Source organism: Pipistrellus hanaki (genome assembly GCF_964339955.1).
Source record: "Pipistrellus hanaki genome assembly, chromosome: 2".
Taxonomy (NCBI): Eukaryota; Metazoa; Chordata; class Mammalia; order Chiroptera; family Vespertilionidae; genus Pipistrellus; species Pipistrellus hanaki.
The window spans coordinates 116,375,385-116,397,466 of record NC_140504.1 but is presented as its reverse complement, the minus strand read 5'-3'; the positions used below and the strand labels follow the sequence as shown (position 1 = coordinate 116,397,466).

The following is a 22,082-nucleotide window of genomic DNA, read 5'->3' as shown; positions in this document are numbered from 1 at the left end:
CTTGTGAAGTCAGCTCCTGGCTGCAGCTTCTCTCTCCTCGTGACTCTGTCTCGCATTGGAGTGGCTGGATGGGGACCCAAGACACCAGGTCCTCCTTTCTCCTCTCCCTCGGCCCCCAGGAGCTCACCCACAAGGTGATGCCACCATCTCCACTTCCACCCACATATCCAGAAGAGATGACACGTGGGCTGTACTAACATGAGGATTGATTTCCTTCCACAGTTGTGCTGATTTTAATTCCTAATTTGTAGACCTGTTAGTGAGATTAAGTACTGAATGCAGGTAAAACACCACACACAGTGCCCAGCACATAGAAAATGCTCAAATCATTGGTAGCTTTTAAAAAATTGTTGCTGTTACTGTTGCTGTTCTGCCCTTTCAGATGTTGTCTTTCTACAACTCACACATCTTAACCTTTTTAGTCTACCTTTATGTGGAAACCTTGTTGTGTCCCTTTGATCATTTCAATAATGTTCTCTGGCCCCTTTTCAAATGTGCCCCCACAACCTCTGAGTGGAAGAGGGGGGAAGCCATGAGACAGTGAAACGGTTCAGGTGCAGGGATGTGATTTCCTCTGTTGTTAGCTGCGTTTCAGGGAATCCATGAAAATATCAGCTCGGGGAAGAACTTATTGTCTTCAACTAAAGTAACATTGATGTATATATTCTCAGCAATAAGGAGACCAAGAGACTGAAGGAGAGAATTCCGTCTTGTAATACATTTTAAAGAAAAGCTGGGTTCGAGGAGAGAAAAAAATTCAGGCTGGTCCATTTGAAGGCAGCTGAAGGCTTCCGTTCCAAAAGGAACAACTGAAGTTATTTACTGACTAGAAGTAAATAGCTCTTTCCCCTCCTCTGGAGCCACCTCGGCCAGATGAAAGGGTGGGGAGATTAGGCAGGAGCGTGTTTGCTGACTGGGAGCCATGCAGCTGGTGCAAGTCTGAGGTTTCACTGCTCCATGAGCTCCCTCTCCCTAACGGGTCCCCTGAAATCAGGATGTAGCCCTTTCCGTTCTCTCACTAGCTATTTTGGGTTATTTTTTTTGAAGGCAGACATAATTGTTAAACTTGCAGATGTCACATTTAGTTCTTCCATCTTGGACATATCTTTTTTCTTTTCTTTTCAAAACAAGTTTAATTAAAAAGTACACACATTTTCTTTCCTAGGCTCCTTTGACCCAGTTATATTCTGTTTGGGGGGAAATTTATACTCGAATGTTTCCCTTAAATTCTTTTCCAAGTTAATGGTCAAATGTACACAGCTCAGCAAATAAGACTCCACCCCAGGTCTAATAAACTAGCTACATTTAGAAGAAATCAAGGTTCCAAGGAGCCATACAGGCCTTGGGGAGGACTGTGGGCTGTGGCTGGAGCTGCCCAGTAACTAGGAGAGGGGAGTGAGGCAATTAGGTGAGGCTTCAGCTCTGTGGGGAACACCCACCCCTTAGGGACCCGCCAGTCCATTTGTTGAAACTCTAACTCCCAGGGTGATAGTATTCAGAAGTGAGACTTTGCCTGTGATTAGGGGATTAGTGCCCTCTAGAAGGGTGACTCTCCCCACCCCCTCCACATCTCCTCCCCCCTGCCCATGAGCATCCTCACCCCTCCCACCAGCTGAAGACCCAGAGAGAAAGCAGCTGCCCATGCACCAAGGAGCAGGCCCTCACCAGACACCAAATCGCCCTGCGCCTTGACCTGGGACTTCCCAGTCTCCAGAACTGTGAGAAATGGATTTCTGTTATTTAAATAAAGTTACCGGCTTATGGTATTTTTACTATAGCAGCTTTAAGAGATTAGGCACCAGTTTATAACAGTCACTCACTTCAAGTTACATGCAGGCATTGTTCCAAGCACTTTACACGCATTTTCTCATTTGATTTTCATCATATTCCTATAAGGTAGGTATTATTATTGTCCACACTTCCAGACGAAGAAGTTGAGGCTCAGAGAATTTAAGTCACTTGCTGAGTTAATAGTAAGGGAAGTTAGAACAGAAACTGGCCTAATTCTAGTTGTATTCTGGATTCTAGTATCCCTCCCTTCTTTTTTCTTTACCTCTTTCACTCCCCTCTCCTCGTTCCAGGGGGACTAACATCAGTCTGGGGCGGGGGCGGGGGTGGGGGGGAAGTGACTTAAGCTAAGCCAATCAGTGCCAGGCCAAAGTGGTCAGGAGTAGTCATGTGACTCTAGACCTTGCACTCAGAATGAATGACTTTTGGATAAAGTTGTCTTTCATTTTTTTGGTACTTTTGACACGTGCAATTATTTGCAGCTATAGGAAAGACTGTTTGAGGGTGAAACCAGTATTTAGGGAGGTGAGAGGTGAAGGAACTGTAGAGAAATGGGGGGGGGGGGAGTGCTGAGGACAGTGTGAAACTCAGCAAACACAGCTGAGGCGGAACCCTGCGGTTGGGCAGTCACAGGGGCCCAAGGTTGCCATGTGTGCAAGTCAGACTGAAAGGGGTCTGTTTCTCAGAGACTGAACAGGTTGAGATGTGATCACACTGTCCCAAACGAACCTTCAGCATTCTGCTGAACCCTAGCCTGGCCACTTCCCTTGGGCACTGGCATTTCCTTAAAAAAAAAAAAAAAAGTAAACACAGAGTTACAATTTTTTCTTAAAATATGAGGCGGGTCCGTGGCACCGTGGTGACGGGCTGGCTATTTTCTGCAGCGTCCTTTGGTTCCGGGGCATAGCAGTAATATTGAACCAATTTATTGTTTTTAGGGACGTTTATTGAGGAGAAACTTTGGAATTCTTGGTGATGTTTTTGAAAGAGTAGCAAACTTTGTTTATGAGAAAAAAGAAGTAAAATAAGTTCTCTGTTCATGCACACTCGCCCCCACCAGCAGGTGCACACACAGACTGTGCACACTCGCCCTCACCCCCAGGTGCACACACAGATGGTTCACCTAGGAGAGCTTGCTCGGTGCTGCCAGCTCCTCAATACCTCCTGCTTCCGGAGGGCAGCTCCCAACTTCGTCCCAGTCACTCTGTTCTGCCAGAGGGTTAAAGAGTGATCCTGATTGTGGGCATTTCTCCTACCAGGACTTTGTATTTTAACAGGAAACTTGTAGACAGTGGGTAATTTTCTCAGTTTGCAAGAGTGAAACTCAAAGTGAAGTTTAAGGCCCATGGCAGGACACTAAGGACACATATTTTGGGCCAGAGAAACGCTTTCCTTTTCTCCCAAATCATAACACCTTTAGTGCAACTGCTGTACATACAGTCATGGCCAAGGTTAACTCCGCATATGAAAGTCCTTGTTTAACCCACACCTATGGCATCTGAAACTCTCAATCTCCCCCTCTTCCTCCCCCCACCCCCACCCCCCCGCCACACACACACTGTTGAATTTTTAAGAAGAGGGCAAAGTATAGGAAAGGCAACAGCCGAGCTGTAGAACCATAAGAAGTGAGCTGTCCCTATTCCTCAGCCTGTCGTTGGAAGGCCGACAGCTGAATGAAGGCTGGCACATGTGGGTACCCAGGGCCTTTGCTAGGACAGGGATGCTTACTGAAGAGGGTGCAGGGGAGAGTCTTGCTGGAGGAAACAGTGAGGAGTCAGAAACTCAGCTTGCTCTTTGTGTGCACAGCAGTGCCACCCTGTGAGTGGCCAGAGGTTGTCTCCCGAGCCTCCAGGCCACAGCTGGTCTTTCCTCCTGAGCATTTAGCGGCACAGGCGAGGCCACACTGTAATTTTGTCTCTCTATAATCTCAAAGAGCCTCAGATTCTGGTTTTTAAGTTTGGATTCACCAGGTATTTATGGATTGCTATTCTAGGTAGTTTAATAATATACAGACAGTAATTGATACCAGTGAACTTTTTAAAACTATGGCATTTCCCCCTCTTTATCTCTAATGTAGTGGCATTGTCATGGATAGGAAAGACTTGCAAATGCTAAAGTCACCCCAGTCACCGGACTCCAGCCCCTTTGCAGGACAACAGGGCCAGACAGGTGTTGGGCCCAGAGACACTGGAAGGAGGGTTAGGGAGGATACGGGATGGCAAAAGAGGCTGTGGGACCCACCAATCAGTTGTGCAGGTGCCGGGACAGGAGAAGATGGGGCTGCCAAGATGGCTTTGACAGCAGGCAGGCAACCTGCTCATAACAGGGGGCACTGAGGTGCTTCTGTGTATGAATAAATGTGTCCACTGACCGACACGTGGCTTTGTAATATTTCAGGGGACCACAAGCTCCGTGAAGGCAGGGACAGTGCCAGCTTCGCTCCCTGGAGTACCAGGCTGAGAGCAGGGCCAGGTACATAGCTGTGCAGCTATCCATCAAATAAGACTTTGGTGTCAGCTTCTCTGCCCTCGAGGTCCAGGGCGGAGCTTGCCCAGCAGAAGGATGACAGGTTTCCCCAGCGAGCTAACTAAGGCAGGGCAACCATCCTCCGGACCCTCTTAGAACCACCCATGCAGTGTCAGGCCACAGCGCATGGCCCCAGCGCCCTGTCTGCAGGAAATGACTTCACTACAGGACTGTACTCTGATTCTTTGAAGAACCATGATCCACTGTGGGCCAGCTTTCTTTATTCTGGTTCCTGAGGAAGCACTCCTAGGGAGCTGCAAAGCAGGGCATCTGGTGTGAGGTGCCCACTTACAGAGGATGGGCCCTCAGGACTGCTGTGACTGCCGGGAGGCTCCTTAAAAGCAAGTGATTCCGGGAGCTTCATTCCACATGTGGAGACTGGGGCCCCTGGTGCTGGGCTAAGTCAGCGCCGGTGCCTTCAGCAAGCCTTCTCATAGAGGTTCTGCTTACACGGTGGGTTCAGTTGGAGATGCCTGGAATTTCCACATGACAAGGCTGCTGTGCTTTTGAGCTGCTCAGGAGCAAATGATGGTAGCATTGGCACAGGCCACCATGGAATGCTTTTCATTATACAGTTTCAGCAAAACCTGGTAGTCTCCCTGAAAAGGACACGAGGAAAGCATGAGGTGTGTGAGCCATAGAGCACTCGACCTTTCAATAAAGAGTCATCGCGCACCTTCCGTGTGAGGAATTGCTCTGGACCCTGGGGATAAAGTAGAAGCAGACAAGCCAAACCTCGCCCTGTGAAGCCTGTGGCTTGCTGGAAAGGCAGACAGCTCATGTGATCACTAGTTTTGTGTGTGGTGTGTCACATGCTGACATTACACAGAGAACTGGGCAGGGAAGGGGTGGTGGGAGTGCGGGGCAGGGCAGGGTAGGGTGGGATGAGGCTAGTGCTGGGTTGCAATTTTAAGTAGGATGGCAAGGCAGACCTGTGGAGAAGGTCAGGAGCACCCCATGCTGCTTGGGGCTAGGATCCCATGCTTAAGGACCAGCGAAGCCTTCAGTGGGGTTCAGGGAGAGGGAACCCCAGGGGAAAGGAGAGGAGATGAGGTCAGGGAGGCCTCACTGGCCATGGGAATGCTGCCTTCAGCCCTGAAAGGGACACAGGTCATGAGAGTGTTTTCCCCGAGGGAGTGGTCTGACCTGGTGCATGTGGACAGGCTCCTGTGGCTGCCTCTAGCTAGTACAAGGCTGCAGGGAGAGAGGGAGCAGCAGGAAGAGTAGTGGGAGGTGACTCAGTAAGCCAGGTGAGAGATGCTGATTTGGAGCAGATGGTGGACATGGAGTGGGGGTTGGATTCTGGATGGATTTTGTAAGAAGAACTGATATGATTTACTAAGGAAACTCATGTGGATGGGAGAGAGAGGGTTTAAGGGTGACTCCAAGGATTTGGCCCGAAAAAGCAGAAGGATAAAGTGGTTTGCTGAGACAGGGAAGATCTCTAGGGGAGTAAAAGCCAACTGTATGAAACCAACATGCTCTGTCAGAAAAAGTATCGCTGTCGTTTAGGGTTCCTTTCCGGCAACAACACTCTGCAAAGGGATCCTCTTGTCTGTGTTAGTGGCTGCGCACAGGCCTGTGTGGAGCTGCAGAAAGGGGTTAACCACATCTGCTTTGCTCCCAGCAGAAGGCCTGCCCAACCCCCACAGGGCCACGTGGTGGGGTTTGTAGACTCAGCAGTCTGGAGAGGAAAAGCTTGGGGCGGGCAGTGGCCACGCTAAGCAGGGCAAGGGCCCAAGAGGGAAGGATGCCGGAGACTCCTGGCACATCTTTGACAAGCCTGTCTGTCACGGGAGGAAGGAAAGGGGTCTAATCTGTGCAAGCCAGAGGGAAGGGATAAATCAGATTGCTGGGTAGAAGTTGCATGAAAGGCAGTTTTTGTTAGAAGAGAACAACTTCCTAGCAATTAGCAGAGGTCCAGGAGCAAGTGGGTCCCCCCACCCCCCCTGAAAACTGTATTGGAGACGCCCAGGCTCCCCTCAGGATGGTGTCTGGGGCATGGGGATGGATTAGAACACCCCAGGCACCATTCAGCTTGAGGCTTCTGTGATGTATAGGTTCCTGTGAGTCTGACTGCTCAAACATGGAGCAGCTGTGGTTACAGGAACAGGGTCAGGAATTTAACCAAAGCAGTGTAAAAGAGAATTAATTATGAGTAAAAACCAGCTCAAATTTGCATCTTATTATGTTTAATTATCACCATCTATTTTTCTTTTAACTGCCCATGTGCATTTATGTCCACACCCTATAAAATATTGAAAACAAAATAAAATTTTTATTATTGTTTTGTAAGCCTAATGTCAGATGTAATATTGGAAGGAAGGGTTTCTAGATTATGAACTACAAGCTATAGATACTTTGGCTTAAGAGACAGTACTATTTAGACAACTGTGCCTGACTGTAGGCAGGTGGAAGGACATGCTGGAAGATGGGGTAGCAAAGGGACAAGGGACAGAGAGCACTGGCCTTTCTGCTGTGGAGACGAACACTGAATGTGTGAGTTAGGAACGTGCAGTCCTTGGCACGTATGCAGTTCAGGCTGTACCTACAATTTGTCCCTGTGCTTTGGAGGCCCAAGGATCTTGAGCTCTAATCCAGAAAACAGCAGTCACAGAGAGATGCAGGGTCCCACGGGCCTCCCTCTGGGCCCAGGCCCTGCTTATGAAAAGTACAGATTGACTGCTGAATGGACGTTTTCAGCCACGCAGATACAGAATTAGCACAGGGCCCATCTCCAGGGGATTTGGTGGGAGGAGGGGATTTTTTTCAAACCAAAAGGCTTCACACTGTCTCTGTCCCATATTAGGAAGGGAAGTCTTTGAGCCTTGTAGGCTGGCCGTCAGCCAAGTACCCTGAGCTGACCGCAGCTGGTCCTCAGCCAACATGGGAGCCCACGTGGGGATTAAGGCCTCCAGCTGCCTCTGCTGCTTATGTGACAGGCCACATGTGTCCCACTTGGGTTATTTCCCCTGCTGGGTCTGGCAAGGTGTCAGCAGCCTGTGGGGTGGGGGTTGGGGGAAGAGGGCTGGCCAGGTTTCTGCTTCCAAGGCCCAGGACTCAGAAGAGGAGGAGGCAAGAGGACCAGGCAAAGACAGTCTATAGATGCTTAAACACCCAGACCAAGGTCCAGGAGACCTGACTGCATCTTTGCCTCATGTTGGGCAATAATCTCATTGGGCATCTTTCCTGGCAACAAAGCTTTGTACAGAAATAAAATTGGTAAATTTTATTTCAGAGGGATTCCATGAGTTCTTTCCCCTTCTATTTCATGGCAATTGCTAACAGAAACTGATTTATTAAAAAAAAAAAAAAGAAAGCCAATAGTGCAAGACGAAAGTATGCAAGATGAAAGTCAATTGTTTGCAAATTTTAAGTCAATCTCCAGTGTGTGTGTGTGTGTGTGTGTGTGTGTGTGTGTGTGTGTATGGGGTGGGGTGGAGGGAATCAGAAAGAAAATGAATAAGGAAAAACAATTCAAATAACAAAGATTTATAGAAAAATCTATCTGGAGAATTTAAACTCCACATTTTAGAAATGAAGAGAATTTGCAAAACTCATATTATACTGAAAGGCTTGCACAGACAAAAAACTCTGGAGAAGAAGAACCTCAGAGCGGGGGAGGAGGGAAGGAAGTTCCCAGATGCTCGAGGAATGATGGTGAAGGTCCCAGATGGCCTTCAGACACCACAGCTTTGACCTTAGGAACCAGAAGTTAGGATAGAAGAAAACACAAGAGAAATGAAATGAAATTAAACAAATATTTTTTTATGAAGAAGGAGACCCTTTGGAGGACAAAAATGATGATGTTAAAAACAAAAAATAAGATTATTACATTTTTCTGATTGTTTTTATATTGTTCCATAAGATTCTCTGAGGAGTAGCATATTGAAAATGTATGGCTTATGTCAGAGCTGCTTACATGCAGCCATCTAATAAAATCACATTGTTTTGAGAAAAATGGAATTAGTGGAAAATTTTACTCTTAACTGTGAGGCTCTCCTGTGAACACTCAAGATATGGACACTTTATTTACTCGGTGGCAGCCCCTGAATAGCAGTGTAAGGACGCTAACTGGGTCACTGTAAGCTCTCATGGTTGTGTTTAGTCCTTTCTCTGAAAGGCCAGCCTTACTGAGCTCTAAAGACAGCCAGCCTGTGCCTGCCTCCCACACCCCAGCAGCTGCAGTAACATGGAGTCCCCACAGGCAGGGCAGCCCTGAAGGGACACATCCCTCTACGTGAGAGGTGTTGAACTGCAGTGTTTCCCAAAGTGTGGTAAGTGTACCCCTAGAGGTATGGGGAGAGTTTGGTGGGGATATGCACTGCACCTTGCTTAGCTGAGCCTAATTCTACCTTCTCATGAGTAAGAGGGGTACTCAACGTTACAAAAATTATAGAAGGGGTACACATATGTCAAAAGTTTGGGAAACACTGAACTAAAGGATCCCCAAAGGTTCGACATGATGTAAAATGTCAAATACCAAAATGACAAAACCAGTGTGTCAAACATTTGAAATTGCCCACTATTAGGTATCAGCTTTGCTGAAAGAGGGTTTTCTTACTAGTGGCCTATGAAGGGTTAACTGTTTAATTCCCTATTCCTCCTCCCTTCCTCTTCCTTATCCACCAACCTCATCATTCTGTTCTTGGAGAAACTGCTCAATATAATAATTAAGTAACAAAACAAAATGGCAAAACAAAACCTTACCTTGGGAATATCAAATCCAAGATTACTGGCAGGGCCAGCATAATAAATCTGCTCTGAAAAATATAGAAAGCATGCATAGTGTTATTCAACCATTTAAAACAAAAATGACTTCTCATATTTTCTCTGCTCACTGTGCCCTGGGGATCCAGTGGTAAAGAAAAAGATCTTTGTCCAAACACTGCTGATATTCTAATGAGGACACTGACAGCACATAAACAGTAGATAGATTGTAAAAAGTGCTAGAAGGAGACTTCAGGTAAGGTGATCGAGGCAGGTGGTGTGATGGTAAGAGGCCTCTTAACCATCACACCACCTGCCTCGGTCACCTTACCTGAAGTCTCCTTCTAGATCCTGAAACCATCTCTGAAGACTGTTTGACCTTGGACAGTTATTACCTCCTTGGGCTCAATTTCCTTGTTTTTATGATGAATATAATGACAACAACAATGCTCACTTCATCAAGCTGTGAAAAATAAAAGAATTAATCAATGTAAAGCACCAGTGTCTGGGAAGCACTCAATAAATGCTTCCAAAGGTATGTACTGGGAGATATCATATTTGATAGGATGGCTGGTCAGGGAAGGTATCTTTAAAGAGATGACATTGGAGATAAGCCCTGAGGGAGGAGAATGAGGTGATGATTGAAAGATCTGGGAGAAGAGAACCCCAGGGCACCAGAAAGAACAAAGGCCCTGATATGGACAAGAGTTTGGGAAGGAAGGACAGAGGGAGATGAGTGTGTTGAAGTATAGTGAACAAAAGGACCCATGTAAAAAAAAGTGGTAAAAAGTCAAATGACAAATGTGAGAAGATGCCTAGAATAGAGGCCATTCAGTGGCTAAGGAGAGTGATGGATTAGTGAAGCATGATGGAAGTGATGAAGAAAAATTAATAAAATCATGACTACACTGGGAGACAGGACTTACTGATGAGTTGCATGTGAAGTGAGGGCAAAGGAGAGTTTAGGCTTGAGCACCTGGGTAGATAGCTGTGCCAGTTACTGAGATAGGAAAGCCTGGGGAGGAAGAAGTTTGTGTGGGGACGGTGATTTAAAAGCTCTATCTTTGGGGTGATTACTAAGGGACCTTGAGAGCAGTTGGATACATAAATCTGGAATTTTTGAAAGAGGTTAGGGATAGAGTATGAATATTGGAGTCATTAACATGTATATGGTGATAAGGGCACAGGACAGTATGAGAGCACCCTTTCCTCCCCCCCTCCAATTCCCAGGAAAATAAAATTAATAGGTAGAAAAGGGAGAAGGGCCAGAACCACTCCTGAAACCCTGTAAACTCCAGGAGAAGAACAGAGAAGGAGAAGCCAGCCAAGGCAATTAAGAAGGAACAGATGTGGAGAGGGGGGCAACCAGAAGTGGATGGATCAAAGAAGTGAGGCTCCTCAAAAGAGAAGGGTGTGGCTCAGTTGGTTGGAACATCATCCCATACACAAAAAGATGGCAGGTTTAAGTTCTGGTAGGGCACATACCTAGGTTATAGATTTGTCCCTCTTTTGGGCACATTCTGGAGGCAACCGGTCAATGTTTCACTCTCACATCAATGTTTCTCTTTTTCTCTCTAATCAATTAAAAAGGAGGGTATTATCAACTGTATTGCATGGTATCAAAAATTTGTTTAAGGGCAAAGATTTGTAGTAGATTTGGCAATATGGACATCATTTAGTGGCCTTGACAAGATCATTGGAGAAGTGAAAACTAATGCCCAAATAGGGTGGGTTGAAGAGTGAAAAAGTGAAAAAGCTTTCTATAGAGAGAAGCAAAAAAGAAATGAACAACTAGAAGAGAGTGTAGAGTTGAGTGGCTTGTTTCTTTAAGACAGGAGATATTGCTCTATGTTTGTCATTTGTAGAAAGAGAGGGATTGAAGATGCAGAAGAAAGGAAATAACTGAAGGAATGAGTGTTTAAGAAAATGAGAGGGGAGGGATTTGTTTTTGAGGGAAGCACAAAGATTGCTCCCATAGTTATGAGGTTGAAAAGACAGCAGTACAGGTTCAGATGTAGATAGATTTGTAGATTGGTCAGTGGACCAATGACAGAGCTCCAGACTGATTACTTCTGTTTTCTTTCTTTCTTTTTTTTTTTTTCCCCAGTGAAGGTCATGGGCAGAGATGTAAGGAAAACCTGAGGGTGATGACTCTGGCTCATTGAGGAGCAAGAAGATGGCATACAATAGTTATGGACAGTGGGGAAGAAATTTACTTGAAAAACACAGTAGGACTACTAGGCAGCATTGTTGAGTGCTTTTTTGAGGCTTGTGGCTATGAATTTAAAGATTCTCTGGTTGGCTCAGATTTATACTTTCTCAGCAACATTCAGTAGCTCTGATGCAAAAATAGAGAGGGTAGATGGTTGGATTAGAGTTTTACTGGACAAAAATGACAAGGAGAGAAAGGCAAAGGCTACTAGGAATAGATACAGGGAGAAGCTTATAACAGCAAGGAATCTAAGGAGGGTAAGAAAAAAAATGAAGGCAGGAGGAGTTGGTTAATAGCAAAACAGTGGTGGAGTCAGTTGAATGGAGTCTCCAGCATTGCAATTAAGGCCATAGAATAGGTAAGCTGGACGGATATGGTGAGGCCAAAGGTCAGAAGGCTTGACTCAGATTTCAGAAGTTAAGCATTTACTGGCAGTATCAGGATGCAGAGTTGATAGTAGGAGGCAGGGATAGAACAGTTGAGGTGGAATGATGGAAAAGGTTATTAGAAGTAAGGAAGTTGAGGAATTGAGGTATCGTGGTGCTGAGTGGTCCATCCATGTCAATATTAAGTCAGGAGAAAGGATGAAACCTTGTCTATTTCCTCAGAGGGTGACTGCCTCCCCACACTGTGCACGTAGCATATTATAAGCAGAGGCTAAGAGCAGAGACTATGGGGCTAGACTATCCTGGCTGGGTTTGAATCTTGGCTCTTCTTCCTACTAACTGGGTAAGTCATCTGACCTTTCTGTGTCTCAGTTTCCCTATTAGGAAGGGCAGGTGATAATAGCATCCATCTCACAGGGTTCTTGTGAACATCAAATGAGTTAGTACATGTAAAACTCTTATAACAGCCCCTGGCACATGATAGGCAATCATTAAGTGTTAGCCTTTAATATATTCATCCAATTTAAATGTACAGTGAATCCACATGACTGGGGTCCATCTGATATAAATTATGTATTATTCAAGGTGCTGGATATGATAGTAGACAAGATTATTATGTGAACCATTTGAATCAGTGAACACCCAGAATTGTAATCATCTGTTTACAGGGCTGCTTTACTCACTAGACTGGGCATCTGTGCCTTCTTGTTTGCATGGTTCTGAGCACATTGCACAGAGTCTGACACACAACTAGGTGCCATGTATGGTTATTGAATGAGGTTACTGAATGAGCAGCTCCAGAGTCAGGACATGGGTTTGCCAACCAACTTCATTCTTGCTCTTGCTATTGTATCCCTCTGGAAGTGTCTGGGCCTGGGATGTGCTGACACAGAGGATGGATTAGGGAATGAATCACTCAGAACAACTGACCTGGTATGAGGGAGAAGGGATGGTGGAGGAGGACAGAGGTGAATACATGCTTATTGCTGTTAGCTACTGAGCTCTTTTAATGACCCAGAGACTTCCTGCTTCACACAGGACCTGTTTGGTAAATATTTGCAGAAAGATCAAACTCTCCACATTACAAGGGGCTTTGGGCCAGGGGCAGCATGGCTGCAGCAAGAGTAGCTGTCCACGTGGAACAATACCAGGAGGGTGAGGATAATTTTCCTTTAAAAAGGCCTCGCCAGGGCAATCTGAGGCTGAACTTCTACCAGGAGACTGTTCTTAGTATAGACTTTGGCTTCTGTTAAATGCCCATGTCCTCAGCATATCTATCCTTCCTAGGGATCGCATGCAAATGCAGTGTGTGCCAGATGGCCAACACCCCCATTTTATGGCACTATATGTACTGGTCCAGTCATGTTTAAAAGAAAGTATGTATTTGGATGTGGATATGGGGAGTTTTATTGGAAATTGAAACTCTATATTATGTGGTATTTGAAACAGAGATGTTAACATTCTGGATCTTGTCCTTAAGAATCTTCTAGTGCACCTGGAGAAGCAATAATTAAGCTATACCGACGTTAACTATGAGGAGCCAGTGGTGTGTGAGGGCAGTGTACATCACAGGTGCAGAGGCTCAGAGGGGCGGGCTGGGATTCATTTGTATTGCTGGTGTATTGCAACCTGAGGGCAGGCCACTCACATTAGACTCTAGGGTGCCCCCTGGAATTGGGCGACACAGTGCTCCAGCTACAGTACATGATTTCATTTTAGGGAAATATCTCTTTCCCAGTGGGTAATCTCTGACCCAAACCAGGATGCTGAGAGAAGAACAGAGAGACCCAGGACCAATCTCTCCTGGCAAGAGATGGTTTGTTTCATTTCAACTCACCGGTCTCTAGAGCTGCCGGGCATAGCAGCCTTCTCATTGATTCTGTGACTCCTTTTGAGAAAATGTCTTTGTTTTCATTGACAAGAATAGGTTTATACCTTTTGCAATTCAGGGACTGCTGAGGGCATGAGCCAATAAAAATCACTCATGCTGGACGTCAGGCTATGGGACACAGTGTGGCTCAAGAGCAGAGTCCAAGGACGGGGACTGAGTGTTCCCGTCCATGTCTGGTCCGACTGGATGCTCTTGGGCATGTGTTATGCCTACTTATGTTTCTACTTATTGTTCTAAAGTGACAATATGCAGACGACCTGACCTAGGGACACACACTTGGGATCCAGACCCACCTCTCCCAGTCACTAAGTGTTGGTGGGCAATTTGTTTAGCCATCCTATGACTCAGCTTCCTAACTGCAGAATATCAATAGGGTTCCTCTCCTTCAGGGCGTTAAAAGGACTTAAGAACTTGTATGCAAACTTGCTGAGCAAAGTCAGATTCCTCGTAAGGGTAGAAATAGTAATCATTTGTTATATTACTGTTCTTGAATATGATGTATGAGGGCTCACTTGGTGGCTGCTGAGGAACAAAGCAAGACTGGGTTTGGGAATTTTTGCCAAGCCAATGTACACAACTAAGACCTGTTGTTGCTTTTCTTTTCTTTTTTCTTTTCTGCTTAAGTAAAAAGGCTGAGCATGGCTCTTTGAAGAATACCATGGGAATGATATCAAACCTTTTGCTCATTTAATGTTCAAAGATTTGGTAATTTACTAATTAGTGCTCTTCACTATTAATGGGCTCTTTACTGGGGTGAGAGGGAGTAATTAAATCAAACACTTTGCCATTTCGACAGGAGCGGTTCTGGGGGCTCATGAAGTCATGAGAATTGCTGCAAGCAAAGCAGAAACTGTCTTTTTTTAAACCCTGATGAAACAACACCTAAAATTAAATTTCTGCTCCTTCCTTTCTCAGATCTTCTCTGATTCTGAGATTCCTTTAATTAACATTTTCACACCTCAGTACTATTAAAAAAGCCCCAGTATATCTCTACCACTTCTTTCTTTTTTTCATTTAAAATCATTATCAGTTTCAATGTACAGTGAATTAAAGAAGTTCACCCTCTGGCTCTGAAGACCTGAAGTCATTTCTGTGAATAGGACTTTTGACCCAGATTGTTGTGTGGTTGGCACCTGAGTCTTTCTGAGAGGAAATTGAATATGAAACGTCACAGAGGGTTTTGGGTTAGACTGACATGAGACCCAGGGCCATGGCCCGGCCCTTGGTTCTCAGTAACCAGGATGTGGCCCGGTCCAGTGCATGGCCTTCCTGCCATGTCCTAGTCCTTGCTATTGAAATGCCCTCATTTTCTAAATTTATTACAAAAATGTCCAATTTATAAATATTATGAAAGTGCTTGACAGGCTAATATAGAGTTCAGAACAATTTTTTTAAAATTATCACTTATTTATTTATTTATTTATTTATTCATTCAGCATTTGAACCCCTTTTCTACCTGCCCAGTGCAGCGGGGGCTGGAAGACAGCGATGCGCTAGAGGAACACAGCCCTCACCCTGTCCTCCTGTGAGTGGAGCCCTCAGGATCAGGGAAGGCCCATTGCAGCAGCTCCTGTGGGCCTTGGGCCCAGGTGAGGAGGGAGGAGGGGAGAATGTTGCAGGCAGACCAAAAGCCTCCTCTTTGGAGTGAGAGGGAGCTAGTGCATTAGGTTATTTTGGTGAGCTCTAAACATAGTCTGCTTCCTCTCCCTGCTTTGGGTATTTCCTTAAAGAGACCCCAGATTTGGCAGGGGGCGGGGCCAGGCACCCTGCTCCTTACCTCTTCCTGCTGCTGCCATGAGTTCTGCTTTTTTCTGTCTCTGGCCTGGAGGCTGTTGCATTTTGGTCCCACAGGATGCAGAGCCAGTTCTTGGTTAGGTATCATTTAAATTAATAATGAGCTTGCCTGGGGCTAGAAACTCAGAAGAGTGCCCATTGCCTGCAGGGTGAATGTGGCTGTGCCAGAATCCCTGTGGGGCCGGAGAACCTTGAGGTTTCAAGGTTTCAATGGATTCCAGGCAGTGTGAGTAGGTGGCTCTAGGATAGACCCAGTGTTTATATTTTGTAGTATTCTTTAGTCCTAATTTTCCGTTTCTTCATCTCCCAGCCATTTTTATGTTATTCTCTAGAGCACCTGCAGTCCTTTTTGTCTGTGCTACACTGCATAGGACTACCTGTACCATCTCAGAGTTGGTCCTGCAGCCACACCACATACAGCTGCATAGACAAGGCCCGGCCAATGGGGTAGGTAGTGAGAACAGAAATCTAGCTCCTGTCCCACTGCGCCGGACTGTGCAGCCTGGGGCTAGGCTGGCCCCCACCCACAGATACTTCTGGTGTCCTGTGCACATCCTCTTGCCCAACCTGAGGTCACGCCAGCTGTGGTGAGCATCAGCTGCACTTCTGCCTATCCCAGGTCAGGTGCTTGCCCTTCTACACTAGCCTGCTGCAAAGATGCTCATGGAGGGAAGTTTAGGGACTCTGTTCCCTGGGGAAATCCTCAACTTAGAAGACTTGGAATCAGGGATAAATGCCATTGATTCCTAACCTTCAGAGGGACAATTCTGAAACACACATTATAGTTCCCCAAGATCCCCACACTGGTCATCAGCTTTTTGACACCTCACTTCTTAGCCCTTCCTCTTGCACTGAGTCCCTCTTGCTCCTCTCCTATTCTTGATTCTTGACCTCACATTCCAATAAACTATTTACCACCAGTTCTTTGTTTCTGACTTTGCTGGGAGGACCCCAAACTAAGAACGCTTCCTGGTGAAAAGCGCACCGTCTCCTAATTCATATGAGGGCCCATATGAGCTATGGGAAGTTCCAGAAACCTGTTTCTGATGACAGAACCACCCAGCCAAGAAGCAAAATTTAAACACATAATCTGTTCTATGACTTTTGTTCCAAAGAGCAGCAAGGAGAATGAATGCCCTGCACTGTCCCTGTGGGGCTCAGGGGCCTCCCTTTGGGAGAAGACAGGGGCTGAGAGAAGGACAAGGAGATGAAGACCACAGCTCTGCCCAGAAGAGGAGGAACAGGGGTGATTAGAGGCTGTGAGGGAGCCAGCAATTTTGAAAACAAAGAAACAGCAGAGAGAGGAGAAGTGCACAGCTAGCCCCAGTTTCTGTTTGCTCCATTTGGTTGGGTGGCATTTTACTGTCACTGAATAGTGGACCTGCAATATAGTGCATTCTGAGAAACTGCATTTGTAAACTCTGGGATTCTGGCCCTGTCAGGTGACCCTCTATTGGAAGGATTATTCCTATTGCTAAGGGGACCTCAATTTTATTTCCAATATTATTTCCATGTTATTTGGCCCCTTTGGGTCAGTGTGTTCTGGTCATCATTGCTTTGGTCCTTTTCAGAATCATGACTATACTGGGGAGCTCATAAATACTTAATTAGAGTTTGGCTTACTACATGAATTATCTTTTTTTAAAAATATATTTTTATTGATTTTGTACAGAGAGGAAGGGAGAGAGATAGAGAGTTAGAAACATCGATGAGACAGATTCATTGATCAGCTGCCTCTTGCACACCCCCTACTGGGGATATGCCCGCAACCAAGGTACATGCCCTTGACCAGAACTGAACCCGGGACCCTTCAGTCCCCAAGCCGACGCTCTATCCATTGAGCCAAACCGGTCTCGGCTACATGAATTATCTTAACTAACTAGACCATTCAAACAGGCTGGGGAGATTCTCTCTGTGGCCTTATACTACTAAAGAAACTTAATGTTATTTAAGCATCCACTGTGTGCTTGCAATGGACCATCTGGAACTATCAAATGAGACCCCTTCCAGGGTTATTCACTCACGGACCTGCTGCTTCCACCTCTCCACCATGATCTGGGATTTGGACAAAATGGAAGGTGCTTGGGCCTACAGCTGAGCTAGCAAGTAAAATTGCTAACATACATGAATCTGAATGTGTTTAGGACAGACTGTTAAAAAACACTTAGAGCAACATAGAAGGTACTAGGTGAATGCTGTCAAGAGAGCATTTTGCAGAGATGGGGCTCGCCTATGCTTGCAACCTCATATCTGGTGACCACTGGCCACTTGTGCTCATTAAGAACTTGAAATGTGTCTAACTTGACTGATTAACTGACTTTTAAATTTAATTTAAACGTAAATTATTTGAATAGCTACATGTGACTAGTGGTTGCCAACCTGGACAGAGCAGCTTTAGGTTGGCACTGTCCAATAGAAATACAATGTGAGCCACTTATGTAATTGAAAAATTTCTAGTAGCCACATTTGAAAAAATAGGAGATACAAGTAAAATTAATTTAATAATATATGTATTTTAACCCAAATATTAAAAATATAATTTCAATAGGTAACCAATATAAAAATATTAAAGATGTTTATAAAATTATTTTATACTTTCTTTTTGCACTAAGTCTTTAAGATTTAGTGTGGATTCTACATTTAGAGCACATCTCACTGTGGACTAGCCACAGGTGGCTAGTGGCTTTGTTCTAGACCACATATGTCAAACACAAGGCCCGCGGGCCAAATCCAGCCCGCCAGGCCTTGCAATGTGGCCCGCACCGCGCTGTCATCACTGCACTCCGCTGTCAGTTTATGACATTGTCAGTTTATGACTGTTCAGTAAACCATTCGGCCCGCGATTTAGGCTGCATTTTAGATTTTGGCCCCTTCTCTGATTGAGTTCGACACCCCTATTAGACTCTAGAATCTAGAGAGAGTGTCAATTATGAAGTCATTGAGGAGGAACCGAGGCTCAAAAAGTGAAATGATTCATTTCAACTGTATTTCTCTGTCTTTACTGCCCCAGTTCCCTTCAGGAGATACATAACTCTGGCAGTTAGGAGGGAAAGAGAAGCTCAGCTATTTTCCCTATCAATCTATTTCTGGATTTCTGTGGATAAACACTTAACTCTCAAAATACAACTTGTGAATTGGTGGGCTGATTGGATTCCTAGAAATGGAAATGAAGATAGTGATGGGAGGAGAGAGTGGAGAAGAAATGGAGTTGATCTCCAGAAACCTGGGACAGTAACAGGAAAGAGCAATGTGATTGGAAATAATGAAATAGACATCATGGGTTGGGGGGGGAGAGCAGGTCGGGGGAGCTTTTGCAGTTTGAGGGCCTCTTGGGTCCACACACATCAGAGCTCTCAGGATGCTTGATAAAATGCAAATCCACTGATCCCTGGGATCAGAGCTTTGATGTGACATGGGGAGCTGGCAGTCAGCCTCCTTAATTAGCTTCCTAATGATTAGTGAACAAGGCGAGTGTGAGTCATTGAGCAGACTTGTGAAATTCCACAGGAGGCCCCTGGTTTGTAAAGGAGCTTGTATTGTGTTAGAAAATGGAAAATGCTTCTGGCCGTAGATCATCACTAGTCTCAATGTGCTAAGCTAAACTTAAGCAGAGACCCTGCTGATGTTGAGGGAGTTTCCCGTATTATTGGTTCTTACTAAAAGGCTTGAATTTGAGGAAGGAGGCGAAGCTCCCAAGCTGTAGGACTTCATAATAGGCAATGCGTTTCCTTTTGTTTGTTTGGCTTTTATTTTTTCTTAGAAAGAAAAGGTCCTCTTAGGCTTGGTCATTGCTGGTGCCTTTCTTTGGTGACCATTGTTTCTAGCTCTATTTTTTTTCACAGAGTAAGTGGGAAGTTCTTGTTAATTCATACTAAACTGCTGTTTTTGTTGATTCTCTATGAATTTGTAGCAGCTGCTGCTGCCCTGTACTCACAGCTGCCTGAAACATTTTGAAGTATGCAAACAAAGAGTAAAACACAAAGAGAAGAAAGGCTAAGGCTGAGTTGCTGGTGCTGCCAATCTCCAGTTCTCTGAGAAGTGCAAATGGGGCTTTCTCCCCAGGGGTGCAAGCAGGTCTGCAGCCCCCACTTTGTCAGCCACTAGAGGACACACAACTTGGACCAAAGTCAACTTTCTGTTATCTCTGGGGGAAAAAAGCCTTAAATTCTAAGCTCGAAAGCTGTACTGCCCCTCCAGGCCTGTTAAAATGCAGGCTTGCACTGGCAGATGGATGATTTCAGGGCTCAGGGCCCTTGCTTGAGAAATCCCTAATCAGCTGCAGGAAGTGGCGAGCATTTATCACTTATTGAGTGCTTACCCTGTGCCAAACAGCTTTCTGTTCTAACTCCTTCACACAGATGATCCCATTTTGTCTTTATAACAGTCCTATAAGGTTACTCATATTTTCCTCATCGTACAGATGAAGAAACTGAGGCTCAGAGAGATGAACTTGCCTGCAGTCACGTAACGATAAATAGCAGTAGAGGTCCAACTCTGTGCATCTAGCTTCAAACCCTGTGCTTATTCTATGCTAGTCTGGTGGCTCTCAGGTGTGGTCCCTGGGCCAGCAGCACCAGCCTCACTGGGGACTTGTGAGAAACGCAGATTTCCCGGCTTCTCTCCAGGTGTACAGAATTGTAAAATGGGGGTGGGCTGTCAGTCTGTGGTGGAACAAGTCTGCCAGGTGATGCTGCTGCTCAGGCTGGAGAATCACCGGATTGGGCGGGGCCCTGCTTCTCATGCAGCAAGTGCGATGCGGCAGGCAAAAGAACACTCTTTCAGGATAATACTGGTTTTGGTGGCATGCTGCCTGCAGCTACAAAATGACAGGGCAAATGATGGTGGCTGGAGAAACTGCCATTTCCCAGGTGGCAGAGAATCACTTGCCCTGCAGATCTATTGATTCATCCCTGGGAAGTGAAACCACGAGGTCCCACCTAAGCCACTCTGTCATCGGGGTTATTAGCAATAATTGATGAAGGATGGAACCAGCAGCTGTGGTTGGGAGAGACTGAGAATCAAGTGCAGGGACCAGCAGAGCAGAAAGCCTGAGCAGATGGTCTAATGGCCCAGAAAATGAAGGTGAACAAACAGGTAGGACAGAAGTGCTATCCTGGTGAAGACATGCTTTAAAACTGAGGCCTTCTCCTTCTATAGCACAAACCAATGACCGCACTCCTGACGCGTGTGTTTGTTAATGCCGGTGCAGAGGATGTTAAACAGATGGGAAATGAGGCCACTGTAGGGGTGTATGGTTGTGGGTGTGCTTCATGGAGGTGTTAGGTCATTGGCATAGATTAACGGTGGAGCTTCTTCCAGGTAGCACTTGCCTGGAAGGTGGCTTTTGCTCATCTTTTACTAGAGAAGTGCAATGTGGAAGGCATTTTGCAGAGAGCATTTATATGATTTTTTCCAAGTTAAGGCAATTTCCAAATGTCCTCCATTATATAAACCTGTGAAAAGGAGCACATAGAAATAGAGATAGCTAAGGCAATAGAAATCTAGCCAATGAAATCTGAATTGCTGTTAGTACTGAATTTTGAATAGTTACAAAGATTGAGAAGGCTCAGCAATTAAAGATGTTTTAAGGATGGCTTGACACGTGTGTTCAGTATGAACTGGGACAGATGAGAAATGCTCTAGCCAATACAAGTGAGGAAGGACAGGGAGCCAACCTGAGTACCTGCTATGCTTGTATCTTTGTCTTATCTGTACATGTAAAATCAGTATTATTGAAGAATCTCGTAGCTGCTATCAGAGAAAATATTTGCCCTGTCATGGATGTCATGTCAGACTTTAAATACATTTCTCATGGGATCTACTCTGTCGTACATTGAAATTCTTCTAATTATGATGTATTCCCCATTTTGAACAGTGAAAGTAGGGAAGTTCAGATTTACACAAAAGATACATCAGGGAACAATTATTTTTTAACTAAATGATTCTTCAGCCTATAAAAGGTGTCACTGCAATATTTAATTGCAAGCTTTCCAGATGCATGAAAATTAAATCCACAACCAATTTTTTTCTGTAGCTTACATACTGCACGAAGTGAGGTGTATTAATACCTGGTACATGTATTTCATAATCGATTTTGATCCTACTAAAAGTGCTTAGTGCTCATGTACAGGGTGGTGCATGCCGCACCAGCAGTTCTCTGGGATCTGTCACACATGTCAGATCAAGTCCGCCTGAGTTTTCACCATGTTTCAACCATGTCAATCACAGTGTCCTACTTTATAATCATAGTATGTACCCAGTGTATACACACACACACACACACACACACACACACACACACACACACGCTGGTTTTGGCAAAGGGGGAGGTATAATTGATAGCCACAAGTCAATCCATAAAACAATAAACAAATCATTTTTGAAAGCTAATTACTACTTAGTACTGGGAAGCCACTGCCCTTTGCCTGTGTTGACCTACCCTGGCTAGAGCTCCAAGAGGCTTGGGCTGAAACAAGCTTAACAGTTGATGTGTCTTTTGTTATCAAGAGTGAAGATCCTATCTTCATTCTACCGTGTTTCCCCGAAAATAAGACATCCTCTGAAAATAAAACCTAGCACATGGAAAGATAAGACATCCCCTGAAAATAAGACCTAGCGCAACTTTGGGAGAAAAAATTTATATAAGACACTGTCTTATTTTGGGGGAAACAGGGTATTTACTCTTTGCCCAGATCTCCAGGTTCATATCCAGTTGAGAGTCTGCTCTTTACATAGCCCTTTACAATATATTATAGACAGCCAAAACATGAGCCCC

At 45.2% G+C, this 22,082-nt stretch overlaps 1 protein-coding gene across 1 annotated transcript in view; it reads right to left on the bottom strand.

Annotated features, from left to right (window-relative positions):
• Positions 1 to 3,350: 3,350 nt before the first annotated feature.
• The window catches only part of LY86 (lymphocyte antigen 86), a 53,507-nt gene continuing 34,775 nt past the window's right edge, over positions 3,351 to 22,082 (bottom strand). The window contains exons 5-6 of the mRNA XM_084871930.1: positions 9,025 to 9,077; positions 3,351 to 4,913 (exon numbers count right to left, since the gene is read on the bottom strand). Of these exons, the coding sequence (XP_084728056.1) occupies positions 4,830 to 4,913; positions 9,025 to 9,077 (137 nt within the window). The 3' untranslated portion in view covers positions 3,351 to 4,829. The remainder of the gene's footprint in view (positions 4,914 to 9,024; positions 9,078 to 22,082) is intronic.